We start from the raw sequence: 19,138 nt of genomic DNA, 5'->3' as shown, positions 1-19,138 counted from the left end.
AAAAAATCTGATCTAAGAGTTTTAATTAAGATACATTACAGCTCAAAGATATCTCATCATGGAATAGGGATTACAAATTCTAATTCTATAGTAATAGACAATATATTCATGTAATGTTTAAGAGATGTTTTGTAAATGAGTTCCAATAGTTCATGGATTATGGACCCAATTTTATGGGGTTTCAGGGGCTTCTGTATAGATTTAGGTTAATCTTTCTATCTGCCCAATGGGACTCAGTGCTCAGTCTAGAAGATACCATCAGAGATGCTTAGTTTTCCAGTTCTCAAACTGTGGATTTGTGTCTCCAGAGATGACATGCTTGTTAAGAGTAAAAATGGTTTTATATAAATAATATATAGAAGTAAGAAATAACAGACCTCAACCCTATTATCCCTCTGCAAATTTGTGTACACAGAGTCAATCCCTTACCTCTCTAAAGGTACAAAGCTTCAAGAAATTAAATTAATAGAGGATGGTTGGGGGTAGAATAGATCTGGACAAGGGGAAGAAGTCTGGAGATAAACGTGAGAAGGGAGGGACAGGGAGTAGAAACAAAAGTGAAACTGTTTGAGCAGCATATTCCAGAAGTCTCAGTCTTCCTGAGTTTAGCCTCCATTGATTTGAGATTTACCATACCATTCGCTCACTAGAAGGGAAAACCTGTAACGGCAGCAGGCTGTAAGAGAGACCCAGTTTGGGAATAAGAACCATTCAAGAAATATGTTTGCTGATGATGTTTTAAAGAAAGTCACACCAGTAAACTAGTGGAAGTGACTTAAGCACTTGGATTCAGAGACTGTTGAAGTGATAATCGCACTTAACAGCAATAGTTTCTTCTGCCAGTGTAGAAAGAATATTTTCTTCCTTTGGACTAATTCATTCCAAATTGAGAAATTGTTTGGGACCTGGAAAAGCAGGAAAGCTTGTTTTTCTTTTCCAGATTATGAACAAACAGGAAAATGAAGGTGAAGACAACTGAGTTAGCTGCAGAAGCCAATATTTTTTAAGTTTCTCATATTAACCTGGCTGACATAGTCGATTTGATTTTTAATATTAATATTTCATTTAACTATTTTAGTTAAACAATTTTAACAAAAACAAACCTGATTTTAAAAAACTTGAATGTTTAACTAAATTCAAAAAATCATATGCTTGTTTTGTTAAAATATTATGTTTGCTGTTAAAGAAATAAATCCAGAATACAGAATGTTGTTGTTTTAGTTAAATAAAACAATTTAAATGTCTGTCTGATGTTCTCCGAATACAGTATGGCAAGAAAATCCTCCAAATGTTAATGATTAACCTGTTGAACTGGAGATAGTGACTTCAGAAATATCAGCTTCAGTTACCTTTGGTAAATAAAATAACCAAACAATCATTTTCTGATATACCTGTAAAACTAATCTGAAAAGTTTTCAAAATAAATCACTTTAAACAGGGCTGGCTCCAGACACCAGCGTTCCAAGCAGGTGCTTGGGGCAACAGTTAGAAAGGGGTGGCAGTGTTTCTGCGGCGGTAGCAATTTGGCCGCAACCCCTCTGTCCCGCCGGCCGCAGCAGCAATTCAGTGGCAGCTTCTCCGTCTTGCCGTCCGTGGCAGCAGTTTTTTTCACTGCTTGGGGCGGCAAAAACTGTAGAGCTGGCCCTGACTTTAAAAATGCATAGTGTGTACCTTCTAAAATGTGTACCTACGCTTCTATAATGTGTACCTACACCTATCTCTGAGTTGTGACGAATACGTATTAAGGTTATAACAAGCAACAAGAATGTACTTTTATGTAGAAATCCAAGATTAAATAGAGTCTTCCTGACTAGTGATTTAAATCAATTTGATTTAAATCAACCCACCCTGACAGCAAGCCAAGGTGTGACTCTACAGTCCCATGCAGACACTGCTACAGCACAGTGAAATCTGCAGAGCAGGGCTTAGCATGCTGCTACATCAAAATGTAATACTCCAAGCTGCACTCCAGGACTTTCATTGCATTGTACCACAGTTCATAGGGAACCTCACTGTGCAGCAAGCTGGTGTGCAAAGATTTACTTCCTGGCTTGCAATACAGTAGTTTGCTGCACAGATAAGCCCGAGAGTGAATTAAGGTAAAGGTCACAAAGGCACTTTTAGTGTGCAGTAAGAATGTCTACACAGGGAGTTAGTGGAGAGTAGCCAACGTACTGTAAATACACCCTCGCTGGTTGAGCTCTAACTTTCCAGGTAGACAAGCCCCAAAGTCCACAGATCCATTACACTGGGTACTTCAGCCTGCTTGCACCTTGAGCAGAACCAGATTTGTCAATCACTGGCAACAGAGAAGTGCCCCATCTCCTGATGCACCCTCCAGCTGAGGAAACTTCCACAGCCAGGATAATTCAAATCTACTTTCCTAAATTCGACTCTGTTAAGTACATCTTATGGAAAACATTTCTCCTATTCCAGAGCACAGTGAATTCTACATAACAACAAACTCAAACCCTTGTATGTTAATTTTCATCTTTATACGGGATCATTTGTTTGTCCCAAGGTGAGCCAGATCCTACACAAAGAAAGAAAAATTTCAGATAAGCACAGATAAATTTTCCTATTCTTCATGCTAACGTATACAGATATGTTTCCAGGATGGGAAACAGGATTATTCTTTAAATTTGGACAAACAAAATGAGGAAGATTACATATAAATCACTGCTCGCTTTGCCTGGGCACAAAGGCCTTAAGAAGACTTCTGCCAAAACAAAGGAAATTACATTGGCTAAGATTGTATGAGGAATATGCAGTATGTGTTTAACTAAAGGCCATCTATCAAATCTCAGTACAGGACACATGAATATCCTGCTCTGAGATTATTAGTGCTTGTAAAAGCCCTGGACTCTGATGCTAAACTAAAGGAGGAATATTTCTTTAAGTGAATGAATATTATGACAGTTCTGAGGACTATCAGACAGAATTTTATTGGGGAAGTTCTATGGCCTGTGTTACACAGATGATCACAATGGTCCCTTCTGGCCTTGTAATCTATGGAAGGGTTCAATCTGTGCTGTAAAGAATGAGGTTCCAACGTCATGCTGTATGACCTTGGGGCGTTGGAATAAAGTTGCTGCCCTGAAGAAGTTTTTAAAGTCAGAATTCATAAAAAACTTCCTTTACTGAACATGCTGAGAACATCAGACTACAGAGACCTGAACTTTTTGTCTGGACACTCTTACACTGCCATAATAAGGCCTCCTGGAGGAAATGAAGGCTATGTTCACTGATTTAATGTGGTAGCTAAACTATGGACTTTGCAACATCCAGTAGAATAAATTCTACTTGTTTTCTCTTTTAGGGTCCATGAGAGTAATAAACCCACTACATCTAAGTATTCATCTTAAGCCTGTTTGTTCCTGGATGAAGGAATAGTCTTGCAATAGCAGACATCCTCCGTGAGATACAGACGTCTGAAAATTCATTGCTAGGTTAATCAAGATTGAAAGCCAGAAAGACAAATAGTATCACTATGGCTCTCTCACTTCTACAAAAACACAAGAATGGCCATACTGGGTCAGACTAATGGTCCATCTAGCCCAGTATCCTGTCTTCGGAATTGGCCGATGCCAGATGCTTCAGAGGGAATTAACAGAACAGGCTATCACTTAGTGATCCATCCCCTATCATCCACTCCCAACTTCTAGCAATCAGAGACTAAGGCAATGATCCCCAAACTTTTTACCTCTCACCTACCCTTATCTTGTCTATGGCCCCAGAATCAGGACCAGGAGTGGGGCTGCGTCTCCAGGAGTGGGGGATGCGGACGGGGTAAGAGGGCTAAGGCTGGGGGCGGGGCTGGGAGTGGAGCCCCAGGCACGGTGCCGGCAGCCAGGGAATTGGGATGACTTGTCATTTTAGAAAAATTCAAGTTATTTTTGAATTGTGTATTCATAAAGCAAAAACTTACAGACTGCTTTAGGTAATGACTATATGCACAATTATATTAAGATATTACATTTGCTTAAAGAACTGAGAATGACCTAACAAATTCAGTTCTAAAAACCCCAATAACAATAATGCAGAACCAAATAAACAAATCATAAATTCTAAAATATTTTTATAATGGACGTGCATGCTCTTATATGATAATAAATAAATAGGATTACCTGATCTGAAGATCCAAAATGATCTGTCTTTTATCTACGTTTTCAGTGTACACTTTTACACCATTGATCCGAAGTGGCTGAAACAATAACAACAGGGTGTTCATTGAAAGACATTAAACTTTCTTCAAACATTTGTCATTTTTGAACCTTATCTTTAACAGAAGGATTAGTATTGATTAACATAAATAAAGTTGCAGCAGGAATTGCTTACATATTTATTATCTACATTATTTCACCAAAGCATTACTAAAAAATGCAATTTAAAACATTTGTCAATTTAACACAGTGAAGTAGGAGGGGAAATTTACTGGCCACGTATGCAGCTTAATCAAAGTGCTGCCATGCTGTATCTCGACAAACCTTGCGAGACCATTCCTGGAAACAGCATCCAGGGCATAGGTTTCAGGCTTTACCCACATATTTTATGCTAAGCCTTTGTTCCGCTTAAAAATCTCTTTCCTGCTTGACAGGGGACATCACTAATTCTCTCCCCACGCCCCCAAAAAAGAAATGTCCCATCACTTCCTTTATCAGGCTTGTTAAAACAGCAGCATTGAATGGAAGCTGACACAAATCATATGCAATTTAGAATACTACAACTCATTCATATCAACCAGTGTGGGGAAACTGTGACATAGGAGCCTCAAGAATATTTTTTTTTGCCCACAGAGTCTGCAAAGTTTTCAGCTCTTGCTGACCTCAGAAGTGAAAGAGAGATTCAAACTTTAATACCCTTGTATAGCAGAGTACTGCAATTGGGCCGGTCTACACCAGGTCTGAGAACAATTAAGAAATTAGACACACACTCTGATGAGGCTAAGCATATTGTTCTGTTTAATGTTCTTTAATGACTGTTTTTATAGATTTTTATCTTGGCTGTTTGTAAGTGAGGAAGAATCCTTCCTTAAAACTCACAGCAAACTATATCATTAGAACTAGTTCACTAACCAATGTTTCCATTTTAGATTTTTCTAAAATAACTAAAGTACATCATGAAAAGACTCATTTATGGAAGTTTAAACTTCAACTTTTTTAGTAAAAAGAAAAGGAGTACTTGTGGCACCTTAGAAATTAACCAATTTATTTGAGCATAAGCTTTCATGAGCTCAAATAAATTGGTTAGCCTCTAAGGTGCCACAAGTACTCCTTTTCTTTTTGCGAATAGAGACTAACAGCTGCTACTCTGAAACTTTTTTAGTGGAAAGGTAGGATTCCAAGACATTGAAGCTTGGGCTAATTTGAATTGATTTTATAGTTCTATATTGTATTAAAAGGATATGCTAGAATTAATTATGTAAAAATACATGTTCTGTATCTTTCTTTCTGAAGGTCTCTTACAATTCTTGAATGATACGTATTCTTATTAGAGAAGACAAAGAGCCATCTTGCTACAGCCTCTCTCGGTACAAGTAAGAATGTTAATTTTGCCCATGTGCAACTCCTGTGAGTGTGCACACTGAGGGTATGTCTACACTACAAAATTAGGTCGAATTTATAGAAGTCGGTTTTGTAGACAGCGTTTTTATACAGTCAATTGTGTGTCCTCACACAAAAGCTCTAAGTGCATGTAGTCAGCAGAGTGTGTCCACAGTACCGAGGCAACTGTCTACTTCCGGAGTGTTGCACTGTGGGTAGCTATCCCACAGTTCCCGCAGTCTCCGCCGCCCATTTGAATTCTGGGTAGAAATCCCAGTGCCTGATGGGGCTAAAACATTGTCACGGGTGGTTCTGGGTACATATAGTCAGGCCCCCCCTTCTCTCCCTCCTTCCGTGAAAGGGCAGACAATCGTTTTGCACCTTTTTTCTTGAGTTACCTGTGTAGACGCCATACCATGGCAAGCATGGAGCCCGCGCAGCTAACCATCACCGTATGTCTCCTGGATGCTGGCAGACGCGGTACTGCATTGCTACACAGCAGCAGTTTATTGCCTTTTGGCAGCAGACAGTGCAGTATGACTGGTAGCCATCGTCAACGTAGTCCTGGGTACTCTTTTAACTAACTCGATGAGGTCAGGGGCGCCTGGGCAAACATGGGAGTGACTCAGCCAGGTCATTTCCCTTTTAAGTTTTGTCTCATGGCGATTGAGTCCTACCAGCAGTGCACTGTCTTTTAATCAGCAGCCAGCAGAAGATGATGACCAGCAGTCATACTGCACCATCTTCCGCCAAGCACCCAGGAGATGACGATGGCTAGCGGTCGTACTGCACAGTCTGCTGCCAGCAAGATGTATAAAGATAGATGAAGTGGCTCAAAACAAGAAATAGACTAGATTTGTTTTGTATTCATTTTCTCCTTCCTCCCTCCGTGAAACCAATGGCCGGCTAAACCCAGTTTTGAGTTCTATCCTTGAGGGGCCATTCAGTTTCTTGAAAAGCTACCCCCTTTATTGATTTTAATTCCCTGTAAGCCAACCCTGTAAGCCATGTTGTCAGTCGCCCCTCCCTCCGTCAGGGCAATGACAGACAATTGTTCCGAGCCTTTTTTCTGTGCAGACACCATACCACAGCAAGCATGGGAGCCGCTCAGATCACTTTGACAATTAGGAGCACATTAAACACCACGTGCATTATCCAGCAGTATATGCAGCACCAGAACCCGCCAAAGCGAAACCGGGCGAGTAGGCGACGTCAGCGCGGTGACGAGAGCAATGAGGACATGGACACAGACTTCTCTCAAAGCACGGGCCCTGGCAATGTAGGCATCATGGTGCTAATGGGGCAGGTTCATGCGGTGGAACGCCAATTCTGGGCTCGGGAAACAAGCACAGACTGGTGGGACCGCATAGCATTGCAGGTCTGGGACGATTCCCAGTGGCTCCGAAACTTTTGCATGCGTAAGGGCACTTCCATGGAACTTTGACTTGCTTTCTCCTGCCCTGAGGCGCAATAACACCAAGATGAGAGCAGCCCTCACAGTTGAGAAGTGAGTGGCAACAGCCCTGTGGAAGCTTGCAATGCCAGACAGCTACCCGTCAGTCAGGAATCAATTTGGAGTGGGCAAATCTACTGTGGGGATTGCTGTGATGCAAGTAGCCAACGCAATCAAAGATCTGCTGATATGAAGGGTAGTGACCCTGGGAAATGTGCAGGTCCTAGTGGATGGCTTTGCTGCAATGGGATTCCCTAACTGTAGTGGGGCCACAGACGGAACCCATATCCCTATCTTGGCACCGGAGCACCAAGCCGGCAAGTACATAAACCGCAAGGGGTCCTTTTCAATAGTGCTGCAAGCACTGGTGGATCACAAGGCACATTTCACCAACATCAACATGGGATGGCCGGGAAAGGTACATGACGCTCGCATCTTCAGGAACTCTGGTCTGTTTCAAAAGCTGCAGGAAGGGACTTTATTCCCAGACCAGAAAATAACTGTTGGGGATGTTGAAATGCCTATAGTTATCCTTGGGGACCCAGCCTACCCCTTAATGCCATGGCTCATGAAGCCGTACACAGGTAGCCTGGACAGTAGTCAGGAGCCGTTCAACTACAGTTGAACTACAGCTGTTCAACTACAAGTGCAGAATGGTGGTAGAATGTGCATCTGGACGTTTAAAAGTGCGCTGGTGCAGTTTACTGACTCGCTTAGACCTCAGCGAAACCAATATTCCCATTGTTATTACTGCTTGCTGTGCACTCCACAATATCTGTGAGAGTAAGGGAGAGATGTTTATGATGGGGTGGGAGGTTGAGGCAAATCGCCTGGCTGCTGGTTACGCGCAGCCAGACACCAGGGCGGTTAGAAGAGCACAGGAGGGCATGGTGCGCATCAGAGAAGCTTTGAAAAACAGTTTCATGACTGGCCAGGCTACGGTGTGAAAGTTCTGTTTGTTTCTCCTTGATGAAACCCCACCCCCTTGGTTCACTCTACTTCCCTGTAAGCTAACCACCCTCCCCTCCCCCCTTCGATCACCGCTTGCAGAGGCAATAAAGTCATTGTTGCTTCACATTCATACATTCTTTATTAATTCGTCACACAAATAGGGGGATAACTACCAAGGTAGCCCAGGAGAAGTGGTGGTGGAGAGAAGCACCAGGAGGGGTGGTGGAAGAGGGAAGGACAAGGCCACACAGCACTTTAAAACTTATTGAATGCCAGCCTTCTGTTGCTTGGGCAATCCTCTGGGGTGGAGTGGCTGGGTGGCCGGAGGCCCCCCACCGCGTTCTTGGGCGTCTGGGTGAGGAGGCTATGGAACTTGGGGAGGAGGATGGTTGGTTACACAGGGGCCGTAGTGGCGGTCTGTGCTCCTGCTGCCTTTCCTGCAGCTCACCCATACACTGGAGCATATTAGTTTGATCCTCCAGCAGCCTCAGCATCGAGTCCTGCCTCCTCTCATCATACTGCCGCCACCTTTCAGCTTCAGCCCTCTCTTCAGCCCGCCACCTCTCCTCCTGGTCTTTTTGTGCTTTCCTGCACTCTGACATTGTCTGCCTCCAGGCATTTGTCTGTGCTCTGCAGTGTGTGAGGACAGCATGAGGTCAGAGAACATTTCATCGTGAGTGCGTTTTTTTCACCTTCTGATGTTCGCTAGCCTCTGGGAAGGAGAAGATCCTGTGATCCTTGAAACACATGCAGCTGGTGGAGAAATAAAAGGGACAGTGGTATTTAAAAAGACACATTTTATAGAACAATGGGTACACTCTTTTACGGTAAACCTTGCTGTTAACATTACATACATAGCACATGTGCTTTCGTTCCAAGGTCGCATTTTGCCTCCCCCCAGCGTGTGGCTAGCACCTCCCCACTCCCCGTGGCTAACAGCGAGGAACATTCCTGCTCAGCCACAGGCAAACAACCCAGCAGGAACGGGCACCTCTGAATGTCCCCTTAAGAAAAGCACCCTATTTCAACCAGGTGACCATGAATGATATCACTCTCCTGAGGATAACACAGAGAGATAAAGAACGGATGTTGTTTGAATGCCAGCAAACATACACTGCCATGCTTTGTTCTACAATGATTCCCGAGTACGTGCTACTGGCCTGGAGTGTTAAATGTCCTACCATGTTGGATGGAATAAGGCTGCCCTCCCCAGAAACCTTTAGCAAAGGCTTTGGGAGTACATCCAGGAGAGCCGCGAATGCCAGGGCAAATTAATCATTAAACATGCTTGCTTTTAAACCACGTATAGTATTTTAAAAAGGTACACTCACCCGAGGTCCCTTCCCCACCTGTCAGGTCCGGGAGGCAGGCTTGGGTGGGTTTCGGGGGTACTGGCTCCAGGTCCAGGGCAAGAAACAATTCCTGCCTGTTGGGAAAACCAGTTTCTCCACTTGCTTGCTGTGAGCTATCTACAACCTCATCATCATCTTCCTCATCCCCAAAACTTGCTTCCGTGTTGCCTCCACCTCCATTGAAGGAGTCAAACAGCACGGCTGGGGTAGTGGTGGCTGAACCCCCTAAAATGGCATGCAGCTCATCATAGAAGCGGCTTGTTTTGGGCTCTGACCCAGAGTGGCCGTTCGCCTCTCTGGTTTTCTGGTAGGCTTGCCTCAGCTTCTTAAGTTTCACGCGGCACTGCTTCAGGTCCTTGTTATGGCCTCTGTCCTTCATGCCCTGGGAGATTTTGACAAATGTTTTGGCATTTCGAAAACTGGAACGGAATTCTGATAGCACAGATTCCTCTCCCCATACAGCGATCAGATCCCGTACCTCCTGTTCGGTCCATGCTGGAGCTCTTTTGTGATTCTGGGACTCCACCATGGTCACCTCTGTTGATGAGCTCTGCATGGTCACCTCTGTTGATGAGCTCTGCATGGTCACCTGCAGCTTGCCTTGCTGGCCAAACAGGAAATTGAAATTCAAAAGTTCGCGGGCCTTTTCCTGTCTCCCTGGCCAGTGCATCTGAGTTGAGAGTGCTGTCCAGAGCGGTCAAAATGGAGCACTCTGGGATAGCTCACGGAGGCCAATGCCATCTAATTGTGTCCACAGTACCCCAAATTTGACCCAGCAAGGCCGATTTCAGCGCTAATCCCCTTGTCGGGAGTGGAGCAAGGAAATCGATTTTAAGAGCCCTTTAAGTCAAAAAAAAAGGGCTTCGTCGTGTGGATGGGTGCAGGGTTAAATCGATTTAACGCTGCTAAATTCGACCTCAACTCCTAGTTTAGACCAAGGCTGAGGGCACATATGCACAACTTAGTTGTCTGAATTGGAATTTAGCCAGAATGTAAGGGCTGACCTCCAAGATTCTTTAGATATTACAATATCAGTCTTGTCTTTATTCCATTCCTTATCAGAGCCTCAGTTTTGTGTCCCAAATGAAAGACAGCATATTCAACATCACAGGGTTCTGCTCCTGACCTTGCACCACTCACAACACCATGCTCAGACACTGATTCAGTACTGACACAGATGGAAGAGTCCCACCTATTAATTAACATCACTTCCTGGGGTTTTCCTTTCCTGGATCTCTTCAATCGAAGAGCTGACCTTGTTCAGCTTATACTTTATTATTTACTATTTATATTAGAAATGCACCTTAAGATACCAAGTGAAATCAGGGTTCACTGAGTTAGGCACTTTAAGATACCAAGTGAGATCAGGGTTCACTGTGCTGTACAAGCACACAGTAAGATTCTCTGCCTCTAACTTTACAATCTAAAAAGACAAGACAGATAAAAGTTGGAGGAAAGAAAGCATTATCATCCCCATTTAACAGATGGGGAATGAAGTCAGAGAGTCTGATCGACATCACCAGGGAGACTGTAGCAGCACTGGAAGTTGAACTCAGATCTCCTGAGTCCCAGTGGGCAGGCTGGGAGAAAAGGAGAAGCAAGCACTTTGAAATCCCCATTGGAAACCATTCTTCACATTCATGATAGCTTGGAAGAACAATGTAGGACGTTTTCACACACAAAAAGTATATTCAAGTTAATGTTTAAAGTCAAATTTACACAAGTTAAGAAGGAAGGTACTGTACATCTGGGATCAGGCTTGGGTTATGAGGGATTACAAGTGTTGGTTACAAGGTTAATAAGATATATACATAGTACATAACAGGCATAGACTCAGATTGGGGAGCAGGAGTTTTTTAAAAACGACAGTGGATAAGTGATCTCGGGTACGCCACCCATAGAATGTATTTAGACTCCAAGTCAATATTGGTGTAGTGAATAAGTACATGGGTGGGGTGCGTCCCTTGGTTTGTCAGGGAAAGAAGGAAGTGGGTTATTTCTCTGACCGGTGTTCTCAATTACTTGACCTGGTACTGACGGTGTCCAGTGATGTTCTCCGTGATACTACATCCTCAACTGCTCTACAGCTCCACTTGACACAGATGAGCATAAGCATATTGGTTGCTCTAAGCCATCTTTGTATTTCCCCAAAGGCTACTGGAGGTCATTCTAGCCTTTGTTGTAATTCAAAGCAGTCTCAGAGCAGCTCAATTTCATTTGGCTGGAACAATCCCTAAGGGCTCCACAGCTGGCGACTGCTAGAAGGCAGCATGCTCTGGCCATGCCATGCCTTCTCTGCAAGCCAGAGATTCACCCTTACCAGAGGAATACCCAGCTGACTGTTAAGGAAGCTGTACAGACCATGTGTGTCACTGACATAGTGCAAAGTGGCCAGAGCAGTGGCCAGGATCTGATCCTTTTAATTATCAGCATTGAAGTTCTAAGAAATAGAAATACAAACAAACCAAAACTATCAAAGAAGCAACAGAAGTCTTCTGAAGAGCTCCTGACAGACCAGCAGAGAGAGGAATTTTGGTGTGTTCCGCAACTTTGAGTTAAAGTGGCAATATGAATCAGGATCATATCCTTAAAGTTCAATGAATACATAAGCAAGACTTCATTCTCTCTAAATTAGACTGGAAGTATGCTGTCAAATATTTTCTCTACATTGTTAGCTCTATATCTGAGCTTCTCCTATGACTTACACTGGAGGCTGAGACCAAATTCATTCACTCATTTAAACTCATTGAAGTCAATAGAGGAATTCGAGGCATGAATTTGACTTTCAAACACTGTAGATTCATGAAAAGGGGAAGGATAATATTTGTTCAAGATAAGGGGGAAGAAAATGGTAAGCATCAATTTTTGAATGCTCAAAAAGCTTGCTACACAAGTTCTCATATATGCTTTACAATCTTTTTATTTTTTGTTTTTGCTTCACCATAGCTTCATTATACTAGCAATCAGCCACCTAACCAACCACAAGGAGACATTAATAGCCACACCATACAAGACTGGAATGAAGATTCTGCTGTGTAAGGAAACAAGGGTGAGGGTAATTCCTTCTTCAAGAACGTAACTCACAGTAGTGTAGTACTGTAGCACAACAGTAGCATTATACACACTCAACCAACGTACTAGTGCTCCCCACTGAAATCATAGGCCTCACACTAGTCTTTTTTTCCCAAAATTTGTTACCAGTGGGATCAGCAGTGATTTTTTTTAATTAACAAAGCAAACAAGATTCCTCCACCTAAAGTATCATTTAAGCCTACTGAGTTAATTTAAAAAGGTATTAGTGAGAGGCTTACATTTAATTATGTTAATATCGGAATCCTTTAAGATTAAGGATTACTGTCTTTGCCATTCTCCCACAAGTGGGATAATCTTTCCACAACGGTGATCCTAGATCAAAAGGCAGCATTAAATTTGCCTCCCAAGTCTCACACATTTGTATTTTATTATTTAATATTTATATTATATTATAGTAGCACCTAGAGGCCCTTAACAGGACCTCATTGTGCTGGGTGTTTGCACAAACACATTCAAAGACATTCCCTGCCCCCAAGAATTTACAATCAAATGTCACCAAAAGGCCTTACTTGTGTAACTTTAATGTATCATGTTAAAAAAGCAAGAGAGAGACACATTTAAAAACTCATAAGTTAAAAGAAACTGACCTGGTGACCTATATCAATCTTTGTGAAACTGAAGGTACTAAGGTGGTTGTTTGCTCCTCTCACAGCTGGTTCTATTGTTTCTCTGAAAAGTTTCTCAATAAACTGGCAAATAAAAGGCCACAAGTGTTTTACAGTCTGAGGAGAAAGAAATAAAGATTATACTGAACAGTTAAAAACATACACATTTGTATTGTTTCAACACGCATCAGTGGAGAAAGTCTTCAAGGCAAAAGATTTTTTAAAATACAGTACAACTCTTCTCTCTGCCGTTTGCCAAGAGAGCCCTCCCTTCTGCATTTCCTACCACATGGAAGAGCCTTCTTGGACTAGCGTCTTAATTCTCCATCTATTTTCATATCTTGTTTGAGAACTTTTTTGCCCATTACTATACATATTAATTTCTCTATTCTAATATTTACTATTACTAAAATATTGCTCTGGGATACAGTTTGAATGAAAGACCCTACACCTACTGAAGGTGCATTGTTCTGTGTTTTATTTTATTTTATACACATGGAACTTCAAAGTTCTGTTCATTTATAAAACAAATACAAAACCGGTTTATTTGTATATGGTACATTAGGACACGAGCCAAGACCAAGGTAAATTTATGCTTAGAATCTGCAGTTGACTGTCAATAAGTGTGACTGAAATTATTTTCATGCAGATTGAAATGGATCACTCTGTTCAAGAATGGCTGATCGTGATTTAGTACCATTACAATGGCGTCACAATTATCAACTGAAGAAAGATTGGCCCTTTGTTTACCCAAACTGTATTTAGTGTGAGGGGTAAAGATCTGTACTCTGATCAACTGCCAAGACATCAAATATAAAAAGATAATAGATATTTTATCCTCGAATCCCACAGCTATCTGGAAGAACATCGTACCTTATTTAGCCATTCTGCCCTTTCTGTATCTGGAAAATGAACCTAAGGAGAAAGGTGGGGGGAGAAAGCAATTATTACAACCACACTTAATTAATGAAAATACAATGTATATAAGAATCAATAAATTTAATATCGGGAACTGGTACAAAGAACCAATAATTATCAAGGACCTGAGATTCATAATAAGAATGTATAAACGTGGTTAAATAGTTGAAGTAAATGCCAATTAAAAAATTGTAAACCAGGTAAATATACACTCATGTATACTCCATAGTACAGGAGTGTAGAAGTATTGTTTTAGCACAGTGTAAATGATAGTGTGAGACCAATAAATACAACAGTCAAGTCCACAGCGAGATTAGTCAATACAACGTACCTCTAAGTTTTAAGGACACTGTACAAGGGTAACTTCTCTTTTGGGTATTTTGTGAGAGACACCAGAATACTATCTGATGATTTTGAAAAATGACTTGTCTGGTGGTTATTAAGACTTCAAAAAACTGAAGAGAAAAAGAATGAGGTATGCTCATCAGGAGCAAAAACAATCGTACACAAATCTCAGCTTCTACTTTTGAAAAAGAATTAAGCAACTATGGGTGTTAAATACATGCCAGTCATGCTCTGCATTGCTTCCATGAAACAAGGATGGACTGATTTTTTTTAATTTAAGTGATTTTACAGCTATTTCAAGACATTTAAATAAGATTTTTATTTATACATTGCTAGTTCTTTACTTTGTTCTCACTTTACAGTCTAAAATTGCCTCCACTCCCTGTTCTTCCCCCCAGGCCTCAGAGGTAGGGAGGCTTTGTCTGGCCAGTAGGGGAAAGAAAAGCCTTGGCCCCTTTAAGGATTCCCGCACGCACACACACACACACACACACCCACCCACCCCCCACCATCCTCGTGATGGGCGCTCAGCCTACTTGTGACGTGGAGGAGTTTTGTGACTGATTGTTTGGCTTGAAGGGTGAAGCTGTCATGCACCAAAGGGGAGGATTTATAAACCCTTTCCCCTGCCCCCACTTCCAGGTTACAGATTCCCAGGAACATCAGGGTGACCAGTAAAAATCCCCAATGGGGAGTGACTGGAAGTCACCCCAAGAAGTAGCAGAGGCAGCCAGTGTAGCAGAGCACATGGGTAAGCAGTGGCCCTGAGGTTGGGACACTTACGCACACTCAGGCCCAAAGTTTTCCCCTCTTTGTTGGGATGACATGAGCCCTGACTGGTTCTCCCTCCTTATGAGGTCCTATGGAAGGGTGTCCTGGTAGGTACCAATGTAGGATTAAGTACTGTTTATTCTGCTATAAAGTGAAGTTCAGCACTGTGGGTTCAAATTCCATGAGGAAGTTTTTCAAAGCACCTCCTGAATTTTTAAAAAGTTTGTAAGAAGCTACTGGGAGCCAGAAGAGTGAAGAAACACATGATGTTGAGTGGGGATGCCAAACACACCACACATACTACAATTAAGTGGTGGCAGAAGAGATTGCTCTGATTGCCTCTCTTTTAACTATTGTTATGTGAATGTACACGCGTGGTTTTGATACAAAAAATTATGTAGTTCTGACATTTTAAAAGTTACAAATATTGACCCCTGCATCAAAGTTTTGGGAATCCCTGTTCTCCAGAAAAAGCAATTCTTTTTTTAATGCATCACTGAAATTTGTCCAGTATAATCATTACAGTTAGCAGATATGTACCCTGGAATTACAAGTATAGGTAGATTTTTCTGCCTTTTTGTATAAAGAGGTTTGTTCTTTAAGTAAATCTCTGAACCCCCACAAGGCTTGCACTAAAAGGCTATGTGTTCAAAATAGATTTCCTACTTAAAGAGTTTAAGTGCATGAAAACTATTAATAATGAATATTTGTGTTCCTCTGTACTAGACTATAATATTTTATTAATGTAGGATTTAATAGATGGGCTAACTTAGAGGCAGACAGCTGGGAAATCAAAACTTAAATGTCTCTACAAAGTATGTAGTAGGAATATTCATTTTTGAATTTGCAACAAAACAAAATAGTACATGTGTATGTTTCATGTTTACACTGAATCAGAACTTATAATTAAACATAGAACTTTCATTCAATATTGGTCTTGTGAGGGTTCTCAAAACCTATGCTCCTTCAGAAGGGTTGAAAGGTATAAGAAAAAGAAAAAAGAAAGGAGGAAGATTTAGGAAGTGGGGGTTTAGTAACTGGTTTTTGCCTTCCTTCAAAGCACCTGCTACTGATCACTGCTGATGAAAGATATCAGATTACTGTCGATGGATAAGATAATGTACTGTATGTTGCTATCAATTATACAGTTTGTAAAAAGCTGAACAATTCTCCTTTCGACATATCTGCACTCATATTCCAGGTGCTGGAACCTTGAACTAGCAGTGCTGTGGGTGCTGCCACACGCTCTTGCTTGAAGTGGTTTCCATCATATACAGGGTTTACAGTTCGGTTCAATTGCACCCCCACTATAAAAACTGTTCCAGAACCCCGCTTCCTTCCTTCATGCTTCTATTTGTTTGAGATATTATGTGCTGTAATCTCCTGTTACAAATGCTTCCTCAAAACAAAGTTATTCTGATGTCTATCAGTAATAAACCACTGTACCAACTGTTTTATTTAATATCTAGGATTGGGGCAGGGTGTGTGTGAATAACCACACTACTATGTAGTAAATCAATTTTCTGTGTTTTGTGTTAATTGTACAGTTTGTCCATTGAGACAAGATGTGTAAAATATCCTGGACAAAATTCTGTATTTTTTTGGCTCACACATTACCTATTCAGATTCTGTAGCATCTAAGCTATATATAAAGTTTTAAAAGTTTCTAGATCTCAGGGTTGCAGCCCTCACCTCTCAAATTGATGCAATGCTATCTTCCTGAGTCTGCAGACCCACTGACACAATGGCTCCAAGAATTCTCCCATTCCCTATTAGTTTCACTGATGTGGTACCTCTAAAACCGGATGTTGACATTTTAAATGGCAGTATTAGCTACTTAAGTACTGGTCATTTGAGCGGATGGAATAAGGATGAGGGTTTTCATAGAACAGGGATTTGGAGCTTCTGCAAGTAAGGGAGAACAAAAACAATGGGGAGTGGAAGGTAGAAGACTAGAAGTAGAAAAAAGGAAGATAGGGAAGGAAGAGGAACAATTGGCAAATAAAAGTGTTCCTAAAGATGAGCATAATTTTCCCAGTGAGTGCTGCTTGATATGACAGTAAGGCAGTAACCAAATAAATAGGCTAATCTAGATATTACATACATTTCATATTCCACCGTTGATCTTTGTGGAAGCATCCCATTGACATCCATTATGGATTGAGAGGTGTATGCAATCCTAAATATATACCTTGTCCACAAACCATAATGCAAAATGGAATTTGGCCTGCTCCACATATATGTTTGACATCCAGAATTTGGAGCATAAGCTCCTTAATGCATGAACCACGCCACCTCTGTGTTTTGAACAATGCTAAGCACACAGCTGACATTCAACTAAATTTGAATTTGATATTGCATGTAGCATTTCCATCTCCTTTCCTTCCAGTCTCTCTTCGCATGCCTCTCCCACACCCACTTCCCTCCTGTGCATGTTGCTTCTGAATTATGCAGGATAGCTTTAGATAGGTGGGAAAGATAAATAGGAGGGGGGAAAAGCCAAACAGACAAAAGATTAAACTAGTTTATAAATTCTCTTAAATTAAACTAAAATGTGTCTATTAAGCCTTGCTTAACAGAGTACAAATGTGTGTTCTGGCTCAGATTGATACTTACTTGCCTTATATTCACATTCCATACACCTTTGTATATGCCTTATAAAAAAGGGTCTCATTGTTTTTAATGACAGGTTTCAGAGTAACAGCCGTGTTAGTCTGTATTCGCAGAAAGAAAAGGAGTACTTGTGGCACCTTAGAGACTAACGAATTTATTTGAGCATGAGCTTTCGTGAGCTACAGCTCACTTCATCAGATGCATACCGTGGAAACTGCAGCAGACTCTATATATACACAGAGAATATGAAACAATACCTCCTCCCACCCCACTGTCCTGCTGGTAATAGCTTATCTAAAAGCCATTTCCAGCACAAATCCAGGTTTTCTCACCCTCCACCCCCCCACACAAATTCACTCTCCTGCTGGTGATAGCCCATCCAAAGTGACAACTTGTAATACTTGTACTAACCGTATACAATGTATGGAACTATATAATCCTTTAGATGTCCCTTTACTAATCATAAGAAGACACTAAAAGTTAAGCATAAAAAAGCATGTAATTTAATTCCATACCTGCACCCTTCAAGATCCTGATCTCTCTTTATTATTCTACCCTTAAGTCCTCAGAACATAAAAAATATACTTTTGTTCAAGCAGAGTGACATATGGCATACATATGGCGCACCTTCTGAATCAACATTTTTTGCATTTTCCCCTATCCCCAGAGTATGAAGTCTATTAACTCTGAAGGGGTCCCAGCCCAAGCTGGCCAAGAGTTGACGTTTTGGTTGCATTTTAGATGCTCTGCAACTCTGTGTTGGAAGGTCTACAAACTAGACCCCATCACACTTTGACCACATCTACACTACAAACTTTGGTCAATGCAAGTTACATTGGCATAAAGCTACCATAGTTACTATATCACTTCTGCAGGTACAAGCATTGCAAGTACTCACCAGGAGTGCTTACGCTGATGCACAGTGCAATGCACCATGGATACATAACCCAGTGTGCAACTCACCATCATCAGGAACACTGTCTTTGGGGAAATTTTAGCAAAGCATGGTAGGGCAAAATGAGTCAGACAAGGGAGACTGGGAGCAAGGGGTCAAGTTCCCATCATGCAACTTCCTCCATCCCATAATGCCACCCATAATGTCCCATCATTTTTGCACCTTTTAAAAAAATCCCACACAGCACTTCTTGCTGTCTGCCATCTCTGACAGAAGATCTCAATAGTTACAGCTGCCTGTTGTGTCTTGCATAATACTTGTGAGGAAAAGAGGGAAAGTTGCCTCAAGTGTCAATGCAGAGTGGCTATTGGCTGACTTCCAACAATCAGACACAAGGGCTATTAGAAGAGCTCAATGTGGAGCTATGCCGCTGAGGGAGGCCTTGAAAGAGTGTAGATACATGCACAGCCAGGTCAACGCAAGGCAACTTACTTTGACCTAACGTTGCAGTGTAACCCAGGCTTTTATTTTTAGTTACTTTGGGGCTAAATGGCCCTGAAGCACCACTGTTCATAAATTGGTAAATAAAGACTTTGTTT

General features: G+C 41.6%; 1 protein-coding gene across 5 annotated transcripts in view; it reads right to left on the bottom strand.

Moving 5' to 3' along the window:
* ESYT2 (extended synaptotagmin 2) overlaps nt 1-19,138 on the bottom strand; it is a 128,527-nt gene that overhangs the window by 75,243 nt on the left and 34,146 nt on the right. For 4 of the 5 annotated variants that reach the window (XR_013344967.1, XM_077808359.1, XM_077808356.1 and 1 more), the window contains exons 2-4: nt 13,871-13,912; nt 12,980-13,114; nt 4,128-4,204 (exon numbers count right to left, since the gene is read on the bottom strand). Coding sequence is in view for 4 of the 5 variants with exons in the window: in XM_077808359.1 (XP_077664485.1) it covers nt 4,128-4,204; nt 12,980-13,114; nt 13,871-13,912 (254 nt within the window). In the remaining variant the exon portion in view is untranslated. The remainder of the gene's footprint in view (nt 1-4,127; nt 4,205-12,979; nt 13,115-13,870; nt 13,913-19,138) is intronic. The other variant, XM_077808357.1, reaches the window with a different exon arrangement.

The sequence above is a fragment of the Eretmochelys imbricata genome, chromosome 2 (genome assembly GCF_965152235.1).
Source record: "Eretmochelys imbricata isolate rEreImb1 chromosome 2, rEreImb1.hap1, whole genome shotgun sequence".
NCBI lineage: Eukaryota > Metazoa > Chordata > Testudines > Cheloniidae > Eretmochelys > Eretmochelys imbricata.
The sequence above is the reverse complement of the archived record's forward strand: the minus strand, read 5'-3'. Positions and strand labels throughout refer to the sequence as shown.